Source organism: Thermobia domestica, chromosome 12, assembly GCF_964235325.1.
Source record: "Thermobia domestica chromosome 12, izTheDome1.hap1.1, whole genome shotgun sequence".
Lineage (NCBI taxonomy): Eukaryota > Metazoa > Arthropoda > Insecta > Zygentoma > Lepismatidae > Thermobia > Thermobia domestica.
In genome coordinates this window covers 42,870,358-42,888,240 of record NC_137465.1, presented here as the reverse complement: position 1 = coordinate 42,888,240, position 17,883 = coordinate 42,870,358, and the positions used below count along the sequence as shown (strand labels likewise).

General features: G+C 34.5%; 1 protein-coding gene and 1 long non-coding RNA gene across 2 annotated transcripts in view; one reads left to right on the top strand and one right to left on the bottom strand.

Annotated features, from left to right (window-relative positions):
• Window positions 1-7,538, top strand: part of LOC145665698 (clavesin-1-like) — a 31,612-nt gene extending 24,074 nt beyond the window's left edge. Inside the window, exons 6-8 of the mRNA XM_081732856.1 lie at window positions 1,055-1,165; window positions 4,477-4,621; window positions 6,932-7,538. Coding sequence (XP_081588982.1) covers window positions 1,055-1,165; window positions 4,477-4,621; window positions 6,932-7,008 — 333 coding nt within the window. The 3' untranslated portion in view covers window positions 7,009-7,538. The remainder of the gene's footprint in view (window positions 1-1,054; window positions 1,166-4,476; window positions 4,622-6,931) is intronic.
• The window catches only part of LOC145665699 (uncharacterized), a 531,121-nt gene that overhangs the window by 32,801 nt on the left and 480,437 nt on the right, over window positions 1-17,883 (bottom strand). The window lies entirely within an intron of this gene.

The window sequence follows — 17,883 nt, the reverse complement described above, 5'->3', positions numbered from 1 at the left end:
CACTACTCTCATTAATCAAAAATCTATCAAGCTGTTTAAATCGTAGGGGAGAATAAAGAAATTTAAAGATAAGAATAGCTCTGTTACACTACTAAGCCAATACGTTAGAACCACTTAAATTTTAAATTTTAAACAAAGACAGACCTCAGCGTGGGGTATAATTTAATTTTACTGAAACACTTACCACGAGTTAAGAGATAATGGATCACCAGTGTCCTTAAGGGTTTTCAATACAGCGAAATTAAACTATCGCTAATTTTAGAGTTTTTCTGTAATATCTTCAAAACAAATAAGAAAATATTCGAAAAGCAGAAACGTAGTGAACTAAACAATACGATTTTGCATGCGATACCTTTGTCACAATTCACCTATCTGTTTTTGGTATGCCGCTATTTACAGAACCCGCAAAAAATGCTAAGTCTATCTACAGTTGCAAATCGAAAGCAGATAAATAAGTTGTAATAACGATATCACATGCAAAATCGTGTTACCTAGTTCACTACGTTTCTGCTTTTTGAGTATTTTTATTTGTTTTGAAGATATTATAGAAAAACTCTAAAATTAGCGGGAGTTTAATTTCGCTGTAGTGAAGACCCTTAATCCGTACGTATAATATATTTGGAAGTTTAATGTATAAAGAGGCAACCTGCGTTACAATTGTGAGCTGCTGGTCGCATAACAGTCTGGGCGAAATCCGTTTTGATTGCCGTTACGATTTTCATTGTTAATTTTGTGCATAGTTTTGTTTATATTATACACATAGCTTTTAGTTTGTCATTTCTTACGTAATTTTTAGCTTATTTTATAGTACTTTTTAAAATATTTTTTTTCATTTAGTATATATTTTTAAAATTTTATTTTGCTTTTCCATATTTTTAACACCTTCTAACTTACATACAGAGTATTTTCTTTTCCTTTCTAATTTTCATCCCCACTTACTTTTATATCTTTTATCATATTAGATTAGATTTTGAAAATGCCTGATTACGCTGCCAAGAGTGGGTAGAACCACTAGAATAGAAATAAAGCATGTTTGTCATTTTGTTTTTTTCAGGATACATATCCAGTTAGATTCAAAGCAATCCATGCTATTAACACTCCTGTTTATTTTGATGTGATATATCGCCTATTTAGGCCTTTTCTTTCGAAGAAAATGATTAGCAGGGTAAGTAAAAATGTTAAGGTACAGAAAATGTTGTAGGCTACTATCATTAAATTGTTTCTAATAATTACGCCATCGCAATTAAGTTTGTTGGAATGGTTATGGACCAAAAAAGGAAAGAAAAAAAGCAATTTCATACGCAAACTGTTGGGTACAATAAGATACCGGTACTGTACACAATACAGTTTGAATATGAAATTGATATTTTTATTTGTCATCATAAAGGCTGTATTGGGCAAATTTACCTGCATAATTTGTGTCAGCGTTGAGACAAAACAGATAATTTTAATCGTTTTGGGTTCATTCAAACATTGAGTTTTTTTCTTTTTTGGGGGTGGGAGGGGTGCTGTTTATGATTTGTAACGACTAAGAAAGAAATTCAGCTCGCTTAGGATTTAGGATTTAGATTTCTGGGCTTTCGGCATCTTTGGCCAGATAGTCCATATTATGAGAGATGACGTTCCTCGGCGAGTACACTATCAAGGGAAGAAAGAAAGAATTCGGGAAGGAAGGAAGCGGCCTGGGTCCTATAAGTTAGGTACCACCCCAGCATTTGCCTGGTGTGAATAAGGAAAACCCAGGAAAATCTCATTCAGGATGGCTATTCTGAAAAAGCTTTTTGCACTTTTTTGACCGAGTGCCCCTACCGTTCATCCCGTTTTTAACAACAGTGTATTAGTCAATGTTGTCGTGATTTAAAGAGCATTGACCGAGGAAGCATGTTCAGCAGTTTACATAGAACATTTGTTGATATTGGTTATAAATACCACAATTTCCATGCCAAAGAAAACGAAATTTAAAGAAAAAATCGGCTAAGAAAATACTGATTAATGCTTTTTTTTTTAATCTACTAAACTCTTATATTATACTGTACAATGTAATATGTATACGCGTGTAGCAACATGTGTGTGTATTCACGCCTATGCTTGTATCTCGTTCTTTTGCCCCTTGGAAAATAACTTTTCAGGTATCCCTGAGTGGAAGTAATATAATTTGTTTTCTTTTACAATATTTAAACGTTAACTAATTGTTATAGTTTCATAATGGAATGTATTAAAAATACATTTATTTTGGTAATTGTTATATTTCGGGAGATTGTTTGTTCGGATGGATCACAAATACCATAATTTCTGTGACGACGAAAAGGAAAAATTAAAAAAAAAAAGAAAAAACTGATTCACGCTCAAAAAATCTACAAAGATATTTTATAATTACCAATCAAGGACAATTAAAGGTGCCTCGATTATTATGGCAGTTATTGTTGCCATGAAGAATACTACAATAATCGAATCCATGATGATTGGAATAAATAACTCATGTAAAATAAGTTATCATTGCCACGGATTGTTTCTACCTCAAACACGTGAAGTTGAAAAATGTGCTAAATATATTAGGTAAAAAAAAATCAAGGTTAATTTAGAAAAGAAAACCTTTTTTATTTATGTGTCAGGAGTACGTAAATATACGCATGCAAAAGTGGACAGTTACTGGTAAGTGGTGAAGAGGTGCTGTCAGATAAATAGGGAAGCACTACAAGATTACTACATGGAAAGTGAAGACAGTGCTAAATCACGCAATTTTCACATGTTGATTAGTTACAAAATTGTAGTTTACCTGTTAGCTATAATATTGGTGAATTCTACATCCGTCATTGCCAATTTGTAGCCATTTATTGTTAGTAAGGGTTAAGTTTCAAAGTTGGTCGTCCGTTTCTCGCAAAATTTTGAAAATTTACCGGGAAGAAATGGATAATTTGCTTGTTTGTGTGCTTGATAATAAGTAAAGAGAGCGAAAGTTGTGTTTATTCTTTTATTCCTAAGCGGATATAATCCTGGAACTAATGTATTTGGCAAGCGGAGGGAACTACTTTGCCTAAGGTTACCATATGGTTGGATTGTGGGAAAGTAATGAGCATTTGTATTCTGAACATGGCTGCAGGTGTACAGAGACGCTCCAGTTGGCATCCTTCCGCAGACACGAAAACTTACACTCTATTAATCTTAACTAAATGGGTCGAAACTTCCTTAAACATAAGCTAACCCGACCATATCCTACCCTACTTATTCCCACCTTATTCTACTCTACCCTACCCTACTGTATTATACCCTTTTAAAGCAGTCCTAAAAATGATGATTTTTAAATTTTCGTAGCTGTTATTACGCTTTTTGTCGCAAATCAAGCGCACAGCCAACTTCGGGTTAAACATATGATTTCTCAGAACAAGGTATAAGCGTTTATTTCTTAATCCCATATGCTCAGACATTAAGAACGAGAACTGGGATCACATGAGTGTAGTGGTGAGGGAGGGATATGTATTTGAAACACATGCATACAAACTCGTATCATTATCAACAACTGTCGATCCATTGCTGGTCTTTCCAATACTTTTTGACAACTATTTATCTTGGATAATTTTCCAAGATATTTGCAGTCCTACATAACTGCGTCATACCACCTTGTATTAGGATGCTGTGTAGGTCCTTACTTGTTACTTGTGGTATCGAGTAAAAAATTTGGTTTTGTCTACTTTATATGGTTTGTTTCCTAAGAGAGTTATATCTATCAATCTACTACTTGTATCTCTGTCTGTCTCTATCTCTATCTATCTATCTATAGAATAACACCACTGAATATTCCTGATATCGAGAATAAAATTATACGTTTCATCATATATGTATATGGCACTAGGAGTAATTTTATTACTTTTACAATATTATAACCTTAATTCTATACAAGAGAAGGTTCCACGTTTAATATCCTTTTTGAGCAAGAAGCTATGCAAAAATATTTAATGTATCATATTAATATATATATATAAACAAACACCTGAAATTGCATGAAGTTGGGAGCGTCATACAGATACTATTGATGAAATTCTGCGCAAGCTACTGCATTAATTAATTAATTGTTTGATACAATATATACCTAGGTACTATAGATCGTCAAGTAAGTACATTGTACGAATACAAAGGAACATCTTTAGTTAATTAGTAGTGTGAACTCAAGTTTTCCTTATTTACATTAGCGCGTTCAGAGAACAAGTGAATCAAGTATACTGTTTTGGCCATTTTGGTCATATTTAATCTTTAAGATCTCTAAAATATTCATGTACAAATATTGTAAATAACTGTTATAATAGGGATTTAAGAAAAAGTAATGATAACTTTTCCATACTTAAACGGAGCATACAAATTTCGCCTCTTTTTCTCACAACTTTCTGCAATTGGACTTGATTCCTTTGTGCTCTGAATGACCAATTATAATACACACTAAGAACTGCTTACTTATAATCACTTTTGTTTTTTCGTTTACAGATATATATTCATGGTTCAAGCTCAAAAAATTTTGACGAAAATATTAAAAGTGAAAGTTTGCCCACAATGTACGGAGGTGAACAACCAGGTTTCGATAACACTTGGTGGCTGAAAAAGTTAGAATCCTTACAAAACGAGCTCAAAGGTAAATTCTAATAGTTTAGTAATTTGTTATGTTATTGTTGCTGAACTATCTTATTCTTCCATAATTTGGTATACTGAATAATATACTTGTTCCACCAGCGAACAAAGCTACTGCTGTATATCTTACTATCTGTGAAGTATGGTTTTAGGTAGTGATTTGCAGCCAAATATGCATTGAATTTCGAACGTCTGTAACATCCCTAACTAAGTGGCGTGAAATAGCCTAAACAAGCGATAACAGGATAAATTTCATTCTTGAATGAGAAAAAGATTCTTTTGCATAAGCTCACTTACATGTTGAATTTTTTGAAATGTTACGATCTGTACCAGTCTTCCATATCAATATTAATCCTTTGAATAGTTTAGCTCGAATATAACATATATATATATATATATATATATATATATATATATATATATATATATATATATAATATTGAGTGCTAAGCAATTGTGTACTTAGTTATGCACACATGGTAGCTGTCCAAGTCTAAAAAAATACGTTAAGATATATGTAATTGTGCTAATAACAGAACAGCTTTCCAAGTTTAAATAATTGTACTAATGGGAAAAGCAGCTGTCCAGGTTTGAAATGCGTTAAGGTATAATTGTGGGTCATGTAAAAGGAGTAATAATAGAAAACAACCGAAATTAGTTTTCATTTCAGTTCTTTGTTTTCAGGATCACTGAGATGAATAGCGAAACTTAATGATGACGTTCAAGTCCAAATTTATGCCCCATCCTTCCCGTATGAAAAAGAGGTGTTTCAGCTAGTTGATTTTTAACCTCTAAAATTTCGTGATGCACTTTCGTGACATATCCATTGGTAAAAGTTCCTACCGCAAATTATCAAACATTGTGATATACAGTAACAATATGTAAATCCATTCTTCTGTATTTTAAAATTTCTTTTCAGAAATCTTATCTTGCAGAAACAAAGAATTAATATATATAATAGAAGTTACTAAACAAAAATCAGCTTACGGAAAAGTATTATTTTCTTCTTCTTAGCCACGACGGACGTTGTTATATTCTCGTATATACACATTTCGAAGAAATCAGGAATTTTAGGTGTGTCGGAGATTATTTCCTCGGAATTCGGGATTAAAAGTCAAAACTTTCGACAGTCCCGAGCAAACAGATACTAAACAACCCTATCTTAAATGATAATACTTGCATATTAAAGTTAAAAGTCCTTTTGAAATAATAATAATAATAATAATAATAATAATAATAATAATAATAATAATAATAATAATAATAATAATAATAATAATAATAATAACAATAACAATAATGTTTATTTCTGTGTCATGAATAGCCTAATGGCAAAAATACAGCACTTTATCAGACAAAAATGGACACATTGCATACATTGTAACCTACCTACTGAAACAAGAAAAAGTAATGATAAAATTGTATCAGATGAAACAATAATTCCTTGTCAAATTAGTACCAAATATTTTTAGTCTGAAAATAGATACATCGTCAAAAATACTACAAATAATATTTGTTGAACATTAAAATTTATGTTTCTGTACTGATAGCAAGGCTTTTAGGAATGATTCAAAAAATGCATCAAAAGATTGCGATTTTAACCAATAATTAGTTTTTGGATCGGGGGCTACAAAATATTTGAATGGCCCCTAAATCGAGTTTTCGTATTTTCTACGGAATAAGCACATCATACTGAATTAACTGATAGGTTGGGGTTTGGCTACACTATATGTTGTTATTCAGATATAAGGCGTACAAGAAAATGTTTAAATTAAATATATTGGATCTAGGATCAGGAGCCACAAAATTGTCTAACGGCCCCTAAATCGAGTTTTCGTATTTTCTACGGAATAAGCACATCATACTGAGTTAAGTGGTAGTTTGGGTTTGGCTACACTATATGCAGTTCTCCAGATATAAGCATACAAGAAAATTTTTGATTGAAATATATTGGATATTTTGATCCAAAAGTAGATGTTTCAAATTAGGTTAAGAGAATTGGTCATTCTTCTTAAAATTACAGATTTTGGATTCAAGGGATTGACCCATTTCTAGGACCTATTATGTAAGCAGTATTTACTATGATATCTATTGTCTAGTATTTTCTGAATAAAAATCTCTTTCTATAAGTTTTCTCCTGTCACTTAATGCCTGCAATCCGAAAAATTAATTCCAGTATGCATAATAATAATAATAATAATAATAATAATAATAATAATAATAATAATAATAATAATAATAATAATAATAATAATAATCTTTGATGACGTAGATTATATTTGAAAGTAATCCCTTCTTTCTTTTCTTTTTTCAGAAACAACTACGTACGGAATAATTAAGAGTTCTGCACGATCAGATTCTATAGGAAATCAAAATATACTCGGCAGTTGATATATTAACAAATCATATAGGCCTAATGGCTCTACCGGTATCTTCACGCAGAAGGAAGACTAAGCAGTGCAATTCTTCGTTTCCATTTTGACATACTCTTCGAACCGTGGAAGTGAAAAATATTTGAATTTTGATTTCTAATTATATTCAAAAATTCCTTTTTCCGATTCAACACATGCCTACATTGTAATATATTTATTTTCTCTGATTGAGTTGCGATTTGAAGGTATTTAATTGAAAAAGAATTTAATGTGTTTGGGATATTAATTTATAAGAATTAAAATTATTCATTTAGTGCACGTTAGAATTTATGCAAGATCTGTCTTGTATTCAACACAATTTTACGTATATGAATTATGTCAAATAGTTACAGCAGAATTTGTTTGTCGCTACGCTAGAACGAACTTGTTGGACAAGTGATTTGTAGTGGTATCTATACATTTATTTGTAAACGTAAACAAAGACAATTACGAACTTCAAAATTTAATTTATTTACGTACCATTACAAATAAATAGTACGTTAGGTACAATATGTTTTAATTTATAAGGATAACCTCTAATAATTTGTGTGTGACCATAAATAAATGTTTGCTAGATAAGTTTGCATGGCCATTGGTGCCGGAAGTCTAGAAATCTAATTCCTACTCCTACTCCTAGTAAGGAAGTCTAATAATAGAAAACTCGGGAATTGTGATACCGATACAATTTCTTTCCAGCTACAACTACTCACACTACCTCCTTTAAATTTGTTGGAATAGTATTCTACGACTGAGGACAGAAAAGGCACGGGCTCGAGATGTGATTGCATCCCTCCCTCTTCATTAGTTGATACTACAAGCTGGTCGTAGCGCATGGTAAAAAAAAGGGGTCTCTTGAAAGGTGATATAAAAAGACTTCCAGGTAATTACAAGCACAATACACTCATTAGTACACACTTTATATACATATATATGTTGTGTATTTTATCCCTTTCCCCTTCGTATATAACACTCTTCAATCTTTAGTCGCTGATTCTGTTAACAATAGTCGCATTAAGTGTTGAGTGCCATCATTAATTACTTCTCCTGTATAAACTTCATTTGCCAACATTTCAGGGTGGATATTTTAGCATCAAGTCGTTGCAAATTACACGCTAATTGTCTGAAATGAATCTTGTTAATGCGAATGAAAATTCTCACATTCTATATACGCAGTACGTTCGTGCCTGTTCGGTGCTTCAAAATGAAATTTTTAAACGAATAACAAGCTCAAAAATAACTTTTTTAATCGTTATAGAAGTGAAAGAAATTTCAAACTATTGAAATGATACAGTCTTTTATATATAAAGCACTAGCAGAGTACCCGTTCTTCGCTCGGGGTGAATACGTTTTATTTTAGACATAAAGGGGTGAATTTGGATTTAAATTTCATTGGAAGTGTTACTATTCGTCTCAACGACCGCGAAAACTATGGATTCGACACTAATATCGGTCACTTTTATTTATACAGCGTGTTTCAAAACAACACCGACAACGTTTGGGAGGTGATTCCTGACACCAAAATAAGACAGAAAGTATAGACCCACCTGGGTGCACATATGCTTTCTTTCGGAGTTATAGGCTGCCAAAAGCATGAAAAAAATGAAATTTGAAGGTCCATAGCACCAAAACTATGGTACCTTCAGTATTCGGGTCGGTATATATATACAGATGGTGATCAGAAAATGGAAACACCTGTAGTTGGCAACACGTCAGATGTATGGGTTAGCAGTGGTGTCGTGGCGCCCGTAGCGCCGGACCGCTGATAGTGGTGTGTTAGGTCGGTCCCCATACTACGTCAGGCGCAGTGGAACAGCAGTGTCCAGTGGCTGCAGCAGACAGAGGTAGTGTAAAATGGGAGACCTCTCAGATTTTCAAAGAGGGCAAATTGTTGCTGCGCGGTTATGTGGAGTGAGTGTGACGGCAGTGGCTACTGCGTTAAGTGTGTCGCGTGGGACAGTGTCGAAGGTGATGACGGCCTACACAACACACGGGAAAACCACATCGGGGAAGTGGAACAGTGAGAGGAAGAAAATCATGAGTGACAGGTCACGCCGGGTATTAAAGCGCATTGTCACGCAAAACCGTCGTGCCACTGCGGAGCAAGTGACGGAGGAACTCAATCAGCACCTCCCCCACCCTGTTTCGACAATCACAGTCCGCCGTGAATTACATGACATGACATGAACTTACGGGGTCGTGTTGCACGGGCCAAACCGCTCATCAGGAACCATAACGCTTTCGCACGCAGCAAATGGTGCCGCGACCATGCAACTTGGACCCTTGAGGACTGGAAACGTGTGATATGATCGGATGAGTCATCCTTCACCCTATTCCCAACCACGGCCCGTGTTTATGTGTGGAGAACGCCCAAAGAAGCTTACGATCTGCAGTGTCTCTGCCCAACTGTGAAACATGGCGGCAGCTCGGTGATGCTGTGGGCCGCCATATCATGGTTTTCATTGGGTCCTGTGGTCACACTTAGCGGACGAATCACTGCCAACGATTATGTCGCAATTTTAGGAGACCACTTGCATCCTATGGTCCGGATGTTGTTCCCGGACAATGACGCCATCTTCCAGGATGATAATGCACACATTCACACAGCTGGCGTTGTTGCAGCGTGGTTTGAGGAACGTCGGGATGAAGTTCAACACCTCCCCTGGCCCTCCCAATCCAAAGATCTCAACATAATTGAACATCTGTGGTCCGTCTTGGAAACACGACTCCGGCGACGATTTCCACCTCCATCCTCTCTCACAGAACTGGCCGATGCTCTGCACGAGGAATGGTGTAAAATTCCATTTGCTACCATTCACGACCTCTATGCCTCCATCCCACGTCGCATCAAGGCTGTTCTGAAGGCGAAAAGTGGCCCGACGCCATATTAATCTGGTAAGTTGCAATTTCGTTCAGGTGTTTCCATTTTTCTGATCACTATCTGTATATATATATATATATATATATATATATATATATATATATATATATATAGGGCTGGATTTGGGGGGGGTACACTATTACACGTGCACCTCCCCCTTCATTGAAAATATACACTATCTAAAATGAGAAACTAGCTGTGAAAATAGCAACATTTTCCGAAAATTTCTGCCACATGTTTACGTTTGGGGCTTAAAAGAAAGCAGAGCTTTACAAAAGCAATAGTTTAAGTCGATTTTCTAAAGATTGATAATGATGGAGATTGATAATGAATGAAATGGTGGGATGAAGAAAGTAGGAGGAAACGGGAGAACCCTGACAAAATTCACGTACGCGGTGTTTGTAAACCACAAGCCCACTTGTTAAAGGCCGTGATTGAATTATTATCATAAAAAAGAAGTAAGCTAATAACCGAGAAAACTTCACTGAGATAATTTCTTTACTGGAATTCCAAACAAATTCCACAGAATCATCTCCTCTTACGAAATTAAAAAGTAATAATTCTCTAAAATATCCTAATCGATACTGAACATTAATATCCAAGTTTCATGTTAAGATCACGTAATTCTCTGAAGCGAATTATCTTTTTTTGAACTCAAAATATTACAAAATCATAGGCTTGAAATTTTAATATTATTTATGGTTACCCAATATGGAAAAGAATGTGGTAAAATATATATTTGTTACTAGATCAAGTAAATCTGATGTTAAAAATAGAAAAATATCCATGAATCCAAAACTCATTGATACTGTACTTCAATTATCTTGGTTCCATTAACAACAGGAACATCTACTGGGTCTTTACTCAACGACTATGACCTCTCACATGACATCACCACATATTCCGAATATACACAGAATATTTCGAATACATTAAATCTCATGTTATCCACAAGTATTTTATTAAATTCGAGACGAGACAAGAAGCATGACAATTCTCACCTTGTATTCAAGATGACACGAGAACATTTTCGAATCTTGTGGGTGGCAGAGGTTCACCCACCAAGACCTTCATCTTAAACATTGTTTAAATGTTATATGTTTCGTACATAAAAAACATAAGCTGACAAAGTGATTGAACGAACACAATAAAGACCATTCATCAGGGTTCAAATTGAATGAAATCTTTCAGTTTAACGCCCCACGATTATGCGCGTTTGACTCAGGGACATGATGATTAAGGCAAGTGAATGATGATGAAAGAACTGGTGGAATGCTAATGTGGGAGGAAGCGAGAGTTCACCCCGATATTGTTCACCACAAACTTAATTAGCTGGGGATTGAACCAGGGACACCATGTACCAGAGGTTAGAGCTCTACCACTGACCTACCATGCCCTCCCTCAACGTTTGCAAATATGAAAGTCAATACACAATATACTCCAATAATAAATATTATTTAAACTATTCCCTTAGTAGATTATTCCCTTAGTTTCAGATGAAATGAAGTAAAATATCAAGGCATACATTTTGTACATACACTTCGAAAACGAGACGAGACAAGAATACTTTTTCGAGAATCGAGAAGAAACGAGAAAGAAATCTTCGAGAATCGAGATGAGAGGAGCAATAATTCTTCGAGAATCGATATGAGATGCAAAATAATTATTTGAGAATCGAAATCTGACGAGAGAGAATTCGTCGAGAATCGAGATGAGACATGAAAGAATTTTTCAAGAATCGATATGAGGCGCAAAATAATTATGAGAATCGAAATGTGACGAGAAAGAATTCGTCGAGAATCGAGGTGATACATGAAAGAATTCTTCTAGAACCGAAATGAGACAAGAAAGAAGTCTTCGAGAATCGAGATGAGATGAGAAAGAATTTTTAGAGAATCGAAATGAGACGAACAAAAATTCTTCGAGAATCGAAATGAAACTAGAAAGAATTCTTCGAAAACCGAAATGAGAGGAGAAAGAATTCCTCCAGAATCGACTTGAGACGACCAAAAATTCTTTGAGAATCGAAATGAGACAAGCAAGAAATCTTCGAGAATCGAGATGAAACGAGCAAGAATTCTTCAAGAATCGAGATGAGATGAGAAAGCATTTTTAGAGAATCGAGGTGAGACGAGCAAGAATACTTCAAGAATCGAGATGAGAAGAGAAAGAATTCTTGAAAATCAAAATGAGTTGATCGTTAGCAAAGTGGATGGTTTTTGCAGACATTCTTCTTCACCCACGGATTCATGACTAAGCATACACTTGCTTATTTCATTTTCCTACCTCATACTGTCCCACGTTCCCCGTTTTCTAAATGTGTCTCCCTCTGATTTTCTCAGCCTGCAAAAGCGTGCTCGCACGTTATACATCGAGAATTTGAAATGGCTGTCTTTTGAGGTATTTCGATATACGGCTCCTCTGGACATCATATTTCTAATCGTGACACGCTATGAGTCGTCCTCCAATCACACAGCAGTAGATTCTAAAGCAGAAGAGAACATTGGATAGCGCGCTTGTCGTTGGCTGTTGATGACTACATGTCCTTGAAAGAACTCGGCTGTTGTCAAGTCACGCCAATAAACAGAAGTTATACAACCAGGGGTAAAATATAGGATCTGAAATGTAGGGAACGCATGATGTCATGTCGTTCTGCATGCCTATCTTTGTCTTTTTTTTTTTTTTTTTTTTTTTTTTTTTTTTTTTTTTTTTTACGAAATGGAGGGACGCTATAGATATTTTTGGAAGTGCGGGAACGACGTCGAAAAGCATTCCCCCTTATACAACTAGGGAAGTTCAGATATGTGCGTTAAATTGCAACACAGTATCAACTCCACGTACTTCCAGGGTAAGTGAAAGTAAACAAGTAGGTTGGGCCAGGCCGGGAGTTTAGTAAACAAGAATCTAGGAAATAGTGTTTTACATGAGACGAGACAAGCAATGTCTTCTAGTCTCATATCGATTCTTGAAGAATCATGACTCGTCTCGATTCTTGAAAAGGGTTTTCTCGTCTCGCTTTGTAAATTTATACCCTATTTAAAAAAAAAAACTTTTTCTTTGATTTCATCTAGTAGTTATCAGAGTGATTCCGCATCGCGTCAGATTCACGAAGGGTGTGATATAACAACACTTAAATCATATTGTGTAAGATTTACATGCCTTTAAACGTTGATAATGCTCTTCATTGTGTTTGTTCAATCACTTTATCAATTAATTTCCAGATTTTATACTTGTACTATGAATCATGTAACAATAAAACAGTGTTTCAGATTTAAGAGTCTTCATCCCGGCGGAATTAAAATACCGCTAATTTTACAGTAATTATGTGGTATCTTTAAATAGATAAAAGATAATTGAAATATGGAACAAGAGCGCCCTAGACAATATTATTTTGCGTGAGGTACCGTTATCACAAGTCACCTAGTGGCTTTCCGTTTTCAGCTGTTTAGAAACGCGAAAATAAATGCCGATTTTCAAAATGTCTCGAAATCGAAAGCAGATAAGTGAGACGTGATAACGGTTTCTCATGTATTGTCTAGGGCGCTCTTGTTCCACATTTCGATTATCTTTTATCTATTTGAAGATATCACATAATTACTGTAAAATTAGCGGTATTTTAATTTCGACGGGATGAAGACTCTTAAGACTGGATTAAATTAGAGTTGTCCATGAGACTCGTGAGTGAGTGTTTTTCGTAAGTCTCCATTTCTTTTTTTTAAAGGAATGTCTCATCTCATGAGCAATACTACTTGGAAGAAAAGTTGTAATAAAAACTTTACCGAAAATCATTGAAAACTGTTAATGCTCTTTATTCAACAGAATGTTCAGTTACTTAGAAGTGACTTAAATGTCAGCTCAGAAAATAAATGAGACAAATTCCCACATATAACGAGTATATTAATATATCAAAATGTTTCAAAAATACTGAATTTAACACATAGTGTCTGAATTTTACGAAGTTAACGTACTGTCTTTCACGAACTTTTCTTTTGTATTTTGCGTCATTATGCAACACGTAGGTTATGAAGAATTAGACCTACAATTAATGTGTGCTATGATTGTGGCTTAGACCCGATGCAGTTGGTCGGTGTATACGCCATTCATGCATGATCAATACTACAATATACCTATATCGTTCCCCACCAAACTATCTAGCCACGAAGAAAGATGGATTGCAGGACCATGTCATAGCTCCTGAACAGCAGTGTAAATTGAAAAAAAAATAATAAATTAAAGAGAACTAGATTACATTCAGAGGAAAAAAACAGCATTGTAAATTTGCTGATAAGTAAATTTATTATAATTTCCTATTAAAAGTTGTTACAAATTTAATGCTTTAGTTACACCACTATGGTATTTTGATCCTGAAAGAATCTAATTGAAAACTTATTTCCCTTGCTTTAATCCGGCACCTAATATTTTCCTCCCTTCGATTTGGGAGGGAAAAAATAATAATAATAAAAAAGAAATGTTTTCCTTAACAATCCATCAGTCATTCTCCATCGCTGTCAACTTAATTGAACACAAATTCACGTTATCAATTTTCCCTATAATATGAAGCTGTTACACTTAAAAATGTCGGGACGAGTGAACGAACTGGACTCCCTGATACCGTTACGTCGTTTCCATGATTGAAAAGAGACAGGGGGGGAGAGTAAAAGGAGGAGGAAAATGAAATCTATTTCACTGCAATGAATAGAATGACCAGCTGACATCGAGGAAGGCGAGAAGTTGAAAAAAAAAAAAGCATATACACAATAGAAACACAAGAAGATATGGGAAGTGGGAAAAGGGGGAGGAACTTGGTTGATGGACAGTTCAAAAGTAACGATTTTTCGAAACTGTGATTAATATTACATTTCATGTTACTGCTATTACTACTCTCGACATATGCATTATCTTCTGACTTTTTGGGGACATTTTTTTCCCCGAGCACTAATGGAATTTTCCATATACTGTATATGCGACGAGTTTTACCATACTATATGTGATATGATAAATGCATTGGGAATTTCTGGACGATGCTAACTTAATTAACCAAGAGCTCCTCTTTCTCCTCCTGCCCCCAGAAAAAAAAACTAATGCACTTTCTTCACATTTTTCCACACATTTCGATTCGATGTTTTTTTTTATCTTCTTTGTTTCATATTTCAATTTTTATCATACATTGTCTTACCTTTAGTTCACACACATACATATACACATAGACTATATATATATATATATATATACTCACTTACACATACATCACACATGTCTGTCGTAAGCTTTTTGTTGTTTGACGGCTTCTGAAATAATTGGTGAGTCCCCACAATACACTCTCATATATGTCCGTCACTATCCTGCTGTGAGGCACTTCACTTATGAAACATTGAAGAATGATATATATATATATATATATATATATATATATATATATATATATATATATATATATATATATATATATATATATATATAGAGAGAGAGAGAGAGAGAGAGAGAGAGAGAGGAGAGATCAGGGGGAACCCCTATATCTCTCACTTATCCTGCACTCGTACGCACAAGCTCTCTTTTTTTCGCACCTTTTCATCATGTCAAAGTTGAGTTTTCTGGTCTCGTAATGCACAAGCGTGCTCGGCACATCCATCGTACCTTTAACTATGAAAGCCCATTTGAGGTTATTAATTTTCGTCTTTTCGTTATGCCCTTCCCTCTCGTATGGTGTTACGCATTATTTCATTATAAGAGACGTAAATGGAGGGTGGCACTCGGGGAAAAAAAGAATTAATATCACGTACACGAATAAAAGAATGAAATACGTTAACTTCATTTTAGATAGGGAGTGAGGGGCTTAATGTAATTGGAAAAGACGCATCGGTACCGAAACGGCAGCTGCCAGACAACGTATAGCTTGAGGCAGAAGGTAGATCGTAAGCATTATCATTGGTGATCTCTATCATCACAATTTCAATAACTTTTCTCGATAGTCAATAATTAATCTCACCTCGTTTTGATTTCCGTTAAACGAAAAAGCAGACGAGAAAGCGATTCCAAATGTTGATATGGAAGATAATACATTAGTAGCGTCATTTCAAGTTTATTTATGGTTGCTCAAAAGCATTATTTAAAGAGACACTCTATCCTGATGGATGTGTAACATAACGTGTGTGTGAAACAAAAATGAGGATAGGGAAATCCTGCAACTTAAGGTTTGATTCAAATTACTCATACATTCACGTCAGCGAGACAAGAACGAAAACGTTAATCATATAAATATAAGAAACATCGGCAATGCCATTTACAGAGTGAGAAGAAAAAGTTATGCACACTTTATGACCACACCTTGTATTTTTATTATTACCGTAAATTTTCGATGTCTTGTACTGAGTATATTGGCTCCTAATTCCTGTTTTCCCTCGGTAATGAAGTTGATCGAAGCGTATTTATCCTTGAATAAACTTTAAAGTTGGTATTGATCTATAAAGCCCCCTCACCCCTCCCAAGGTTATAGAGTTGATTGAAACGTATTTTTCTTCTATACGTTATAAATGTAGTTCTGATCCCTAATTTTAGCCTACACTCTGATTATATGAATGATTAAAACGTATATTCCGTGTATACATTACAAAGTTGGTAGTGGCCACAAATATCTTGTAAATATTTTTTTTAAAGTTGCTGACTGGTTTAAGTTTTTCAAACTTAGAGACGAGAGCTATAATTTTGAAATTCGAAATGAAACGTGAAAAAATGGCAGTCCTCGTCTCATTTTCGTGACGAGACGAGAAATTTCTGAAGGCGAGACGAGACAAGACTAGTTCATTGAGATCTTAGTTCTCACTGTGTTAGTGTTACACGATTTATAGTATTAAAAACTAAAAGTAATAAAGTAATTATACGAACATAATGAGGAGCAATTATCAGCATTTAAAGATACTCTTTAAGTCATTACCCAATGTACTGCAAGAATGAATATGGTTTAAATGATGTCGTATCGTAATATTTGTGGATCTCTTGTGACGCGGAAGAATTCTGGTAACTTCTAGATGAAATTAAGAAAAATCAGGCCATTTGAGACAAAAAATTACAAAAAGATACTGAAAAATTGAAAGGAGACAAGACGGTCTTTCCAAGAATCGAGACGAAACAAAAAAAAAAAAAATTCAAGAATTGAGACGAGTAGAAATTTTTACAAAAACTTACGAAATGACACGAGGAAACCTTATTTCTTGCTGGTTAACACTATTCAACTAATTTTTTCTCAACCTAAATAATAATAATAATAATAATAATAATAATAATAATAATAATAATAATAATAATAATAATAATGATAATAATAATAATTGTGACGTGTATAGAGTCATGATGTCTTTTTAGGTACTTCTGCATATTCCAATACTCTAAATCCTACCGCCATCATAGAAGACTTGTAAATTATAACAAATAAATTATAACCAATCTTAAACTAAGCCAATATAAAATCCTGTCTTTTTATTTGCAGATAGATATTAACACCCTACACTTCTGAATGGTATTAAATCTTTCGACTGTAAATGTTTTCCCAAACCATTGCCAAACAAACATATTATCATCATTCTGACAACTTGACCCCACACTGACAACATAATCCTCCGCCAACAATTTATTGACAGTCGCTTATCCTCCTCATGCACCAACTCCTCTGCCCTCCAACCTCTTCGTGATGAGGATGATGATGAGCGTGATTACGGATATTTCGGATGTAAAATCAAATTAGCTTCAACTAAAAAGCGCATTAATATTTTATGACAGGTTGCGCAATAAAACATTAATGGATTTGGTTTCTGTTATGTTTCAGTTTTGATTTTACAAGCTGGCAGTGAAAGAAAAGGAATTTATAGATGTTTGTGATGTGAACAGTTGCATGTGTTTTAGTTACATCAATAAATTGACGTTCAAATCTATGTGATTCACACAAAATATGGTTTGCTCTATCTACTCTAGTACTAAACTTAA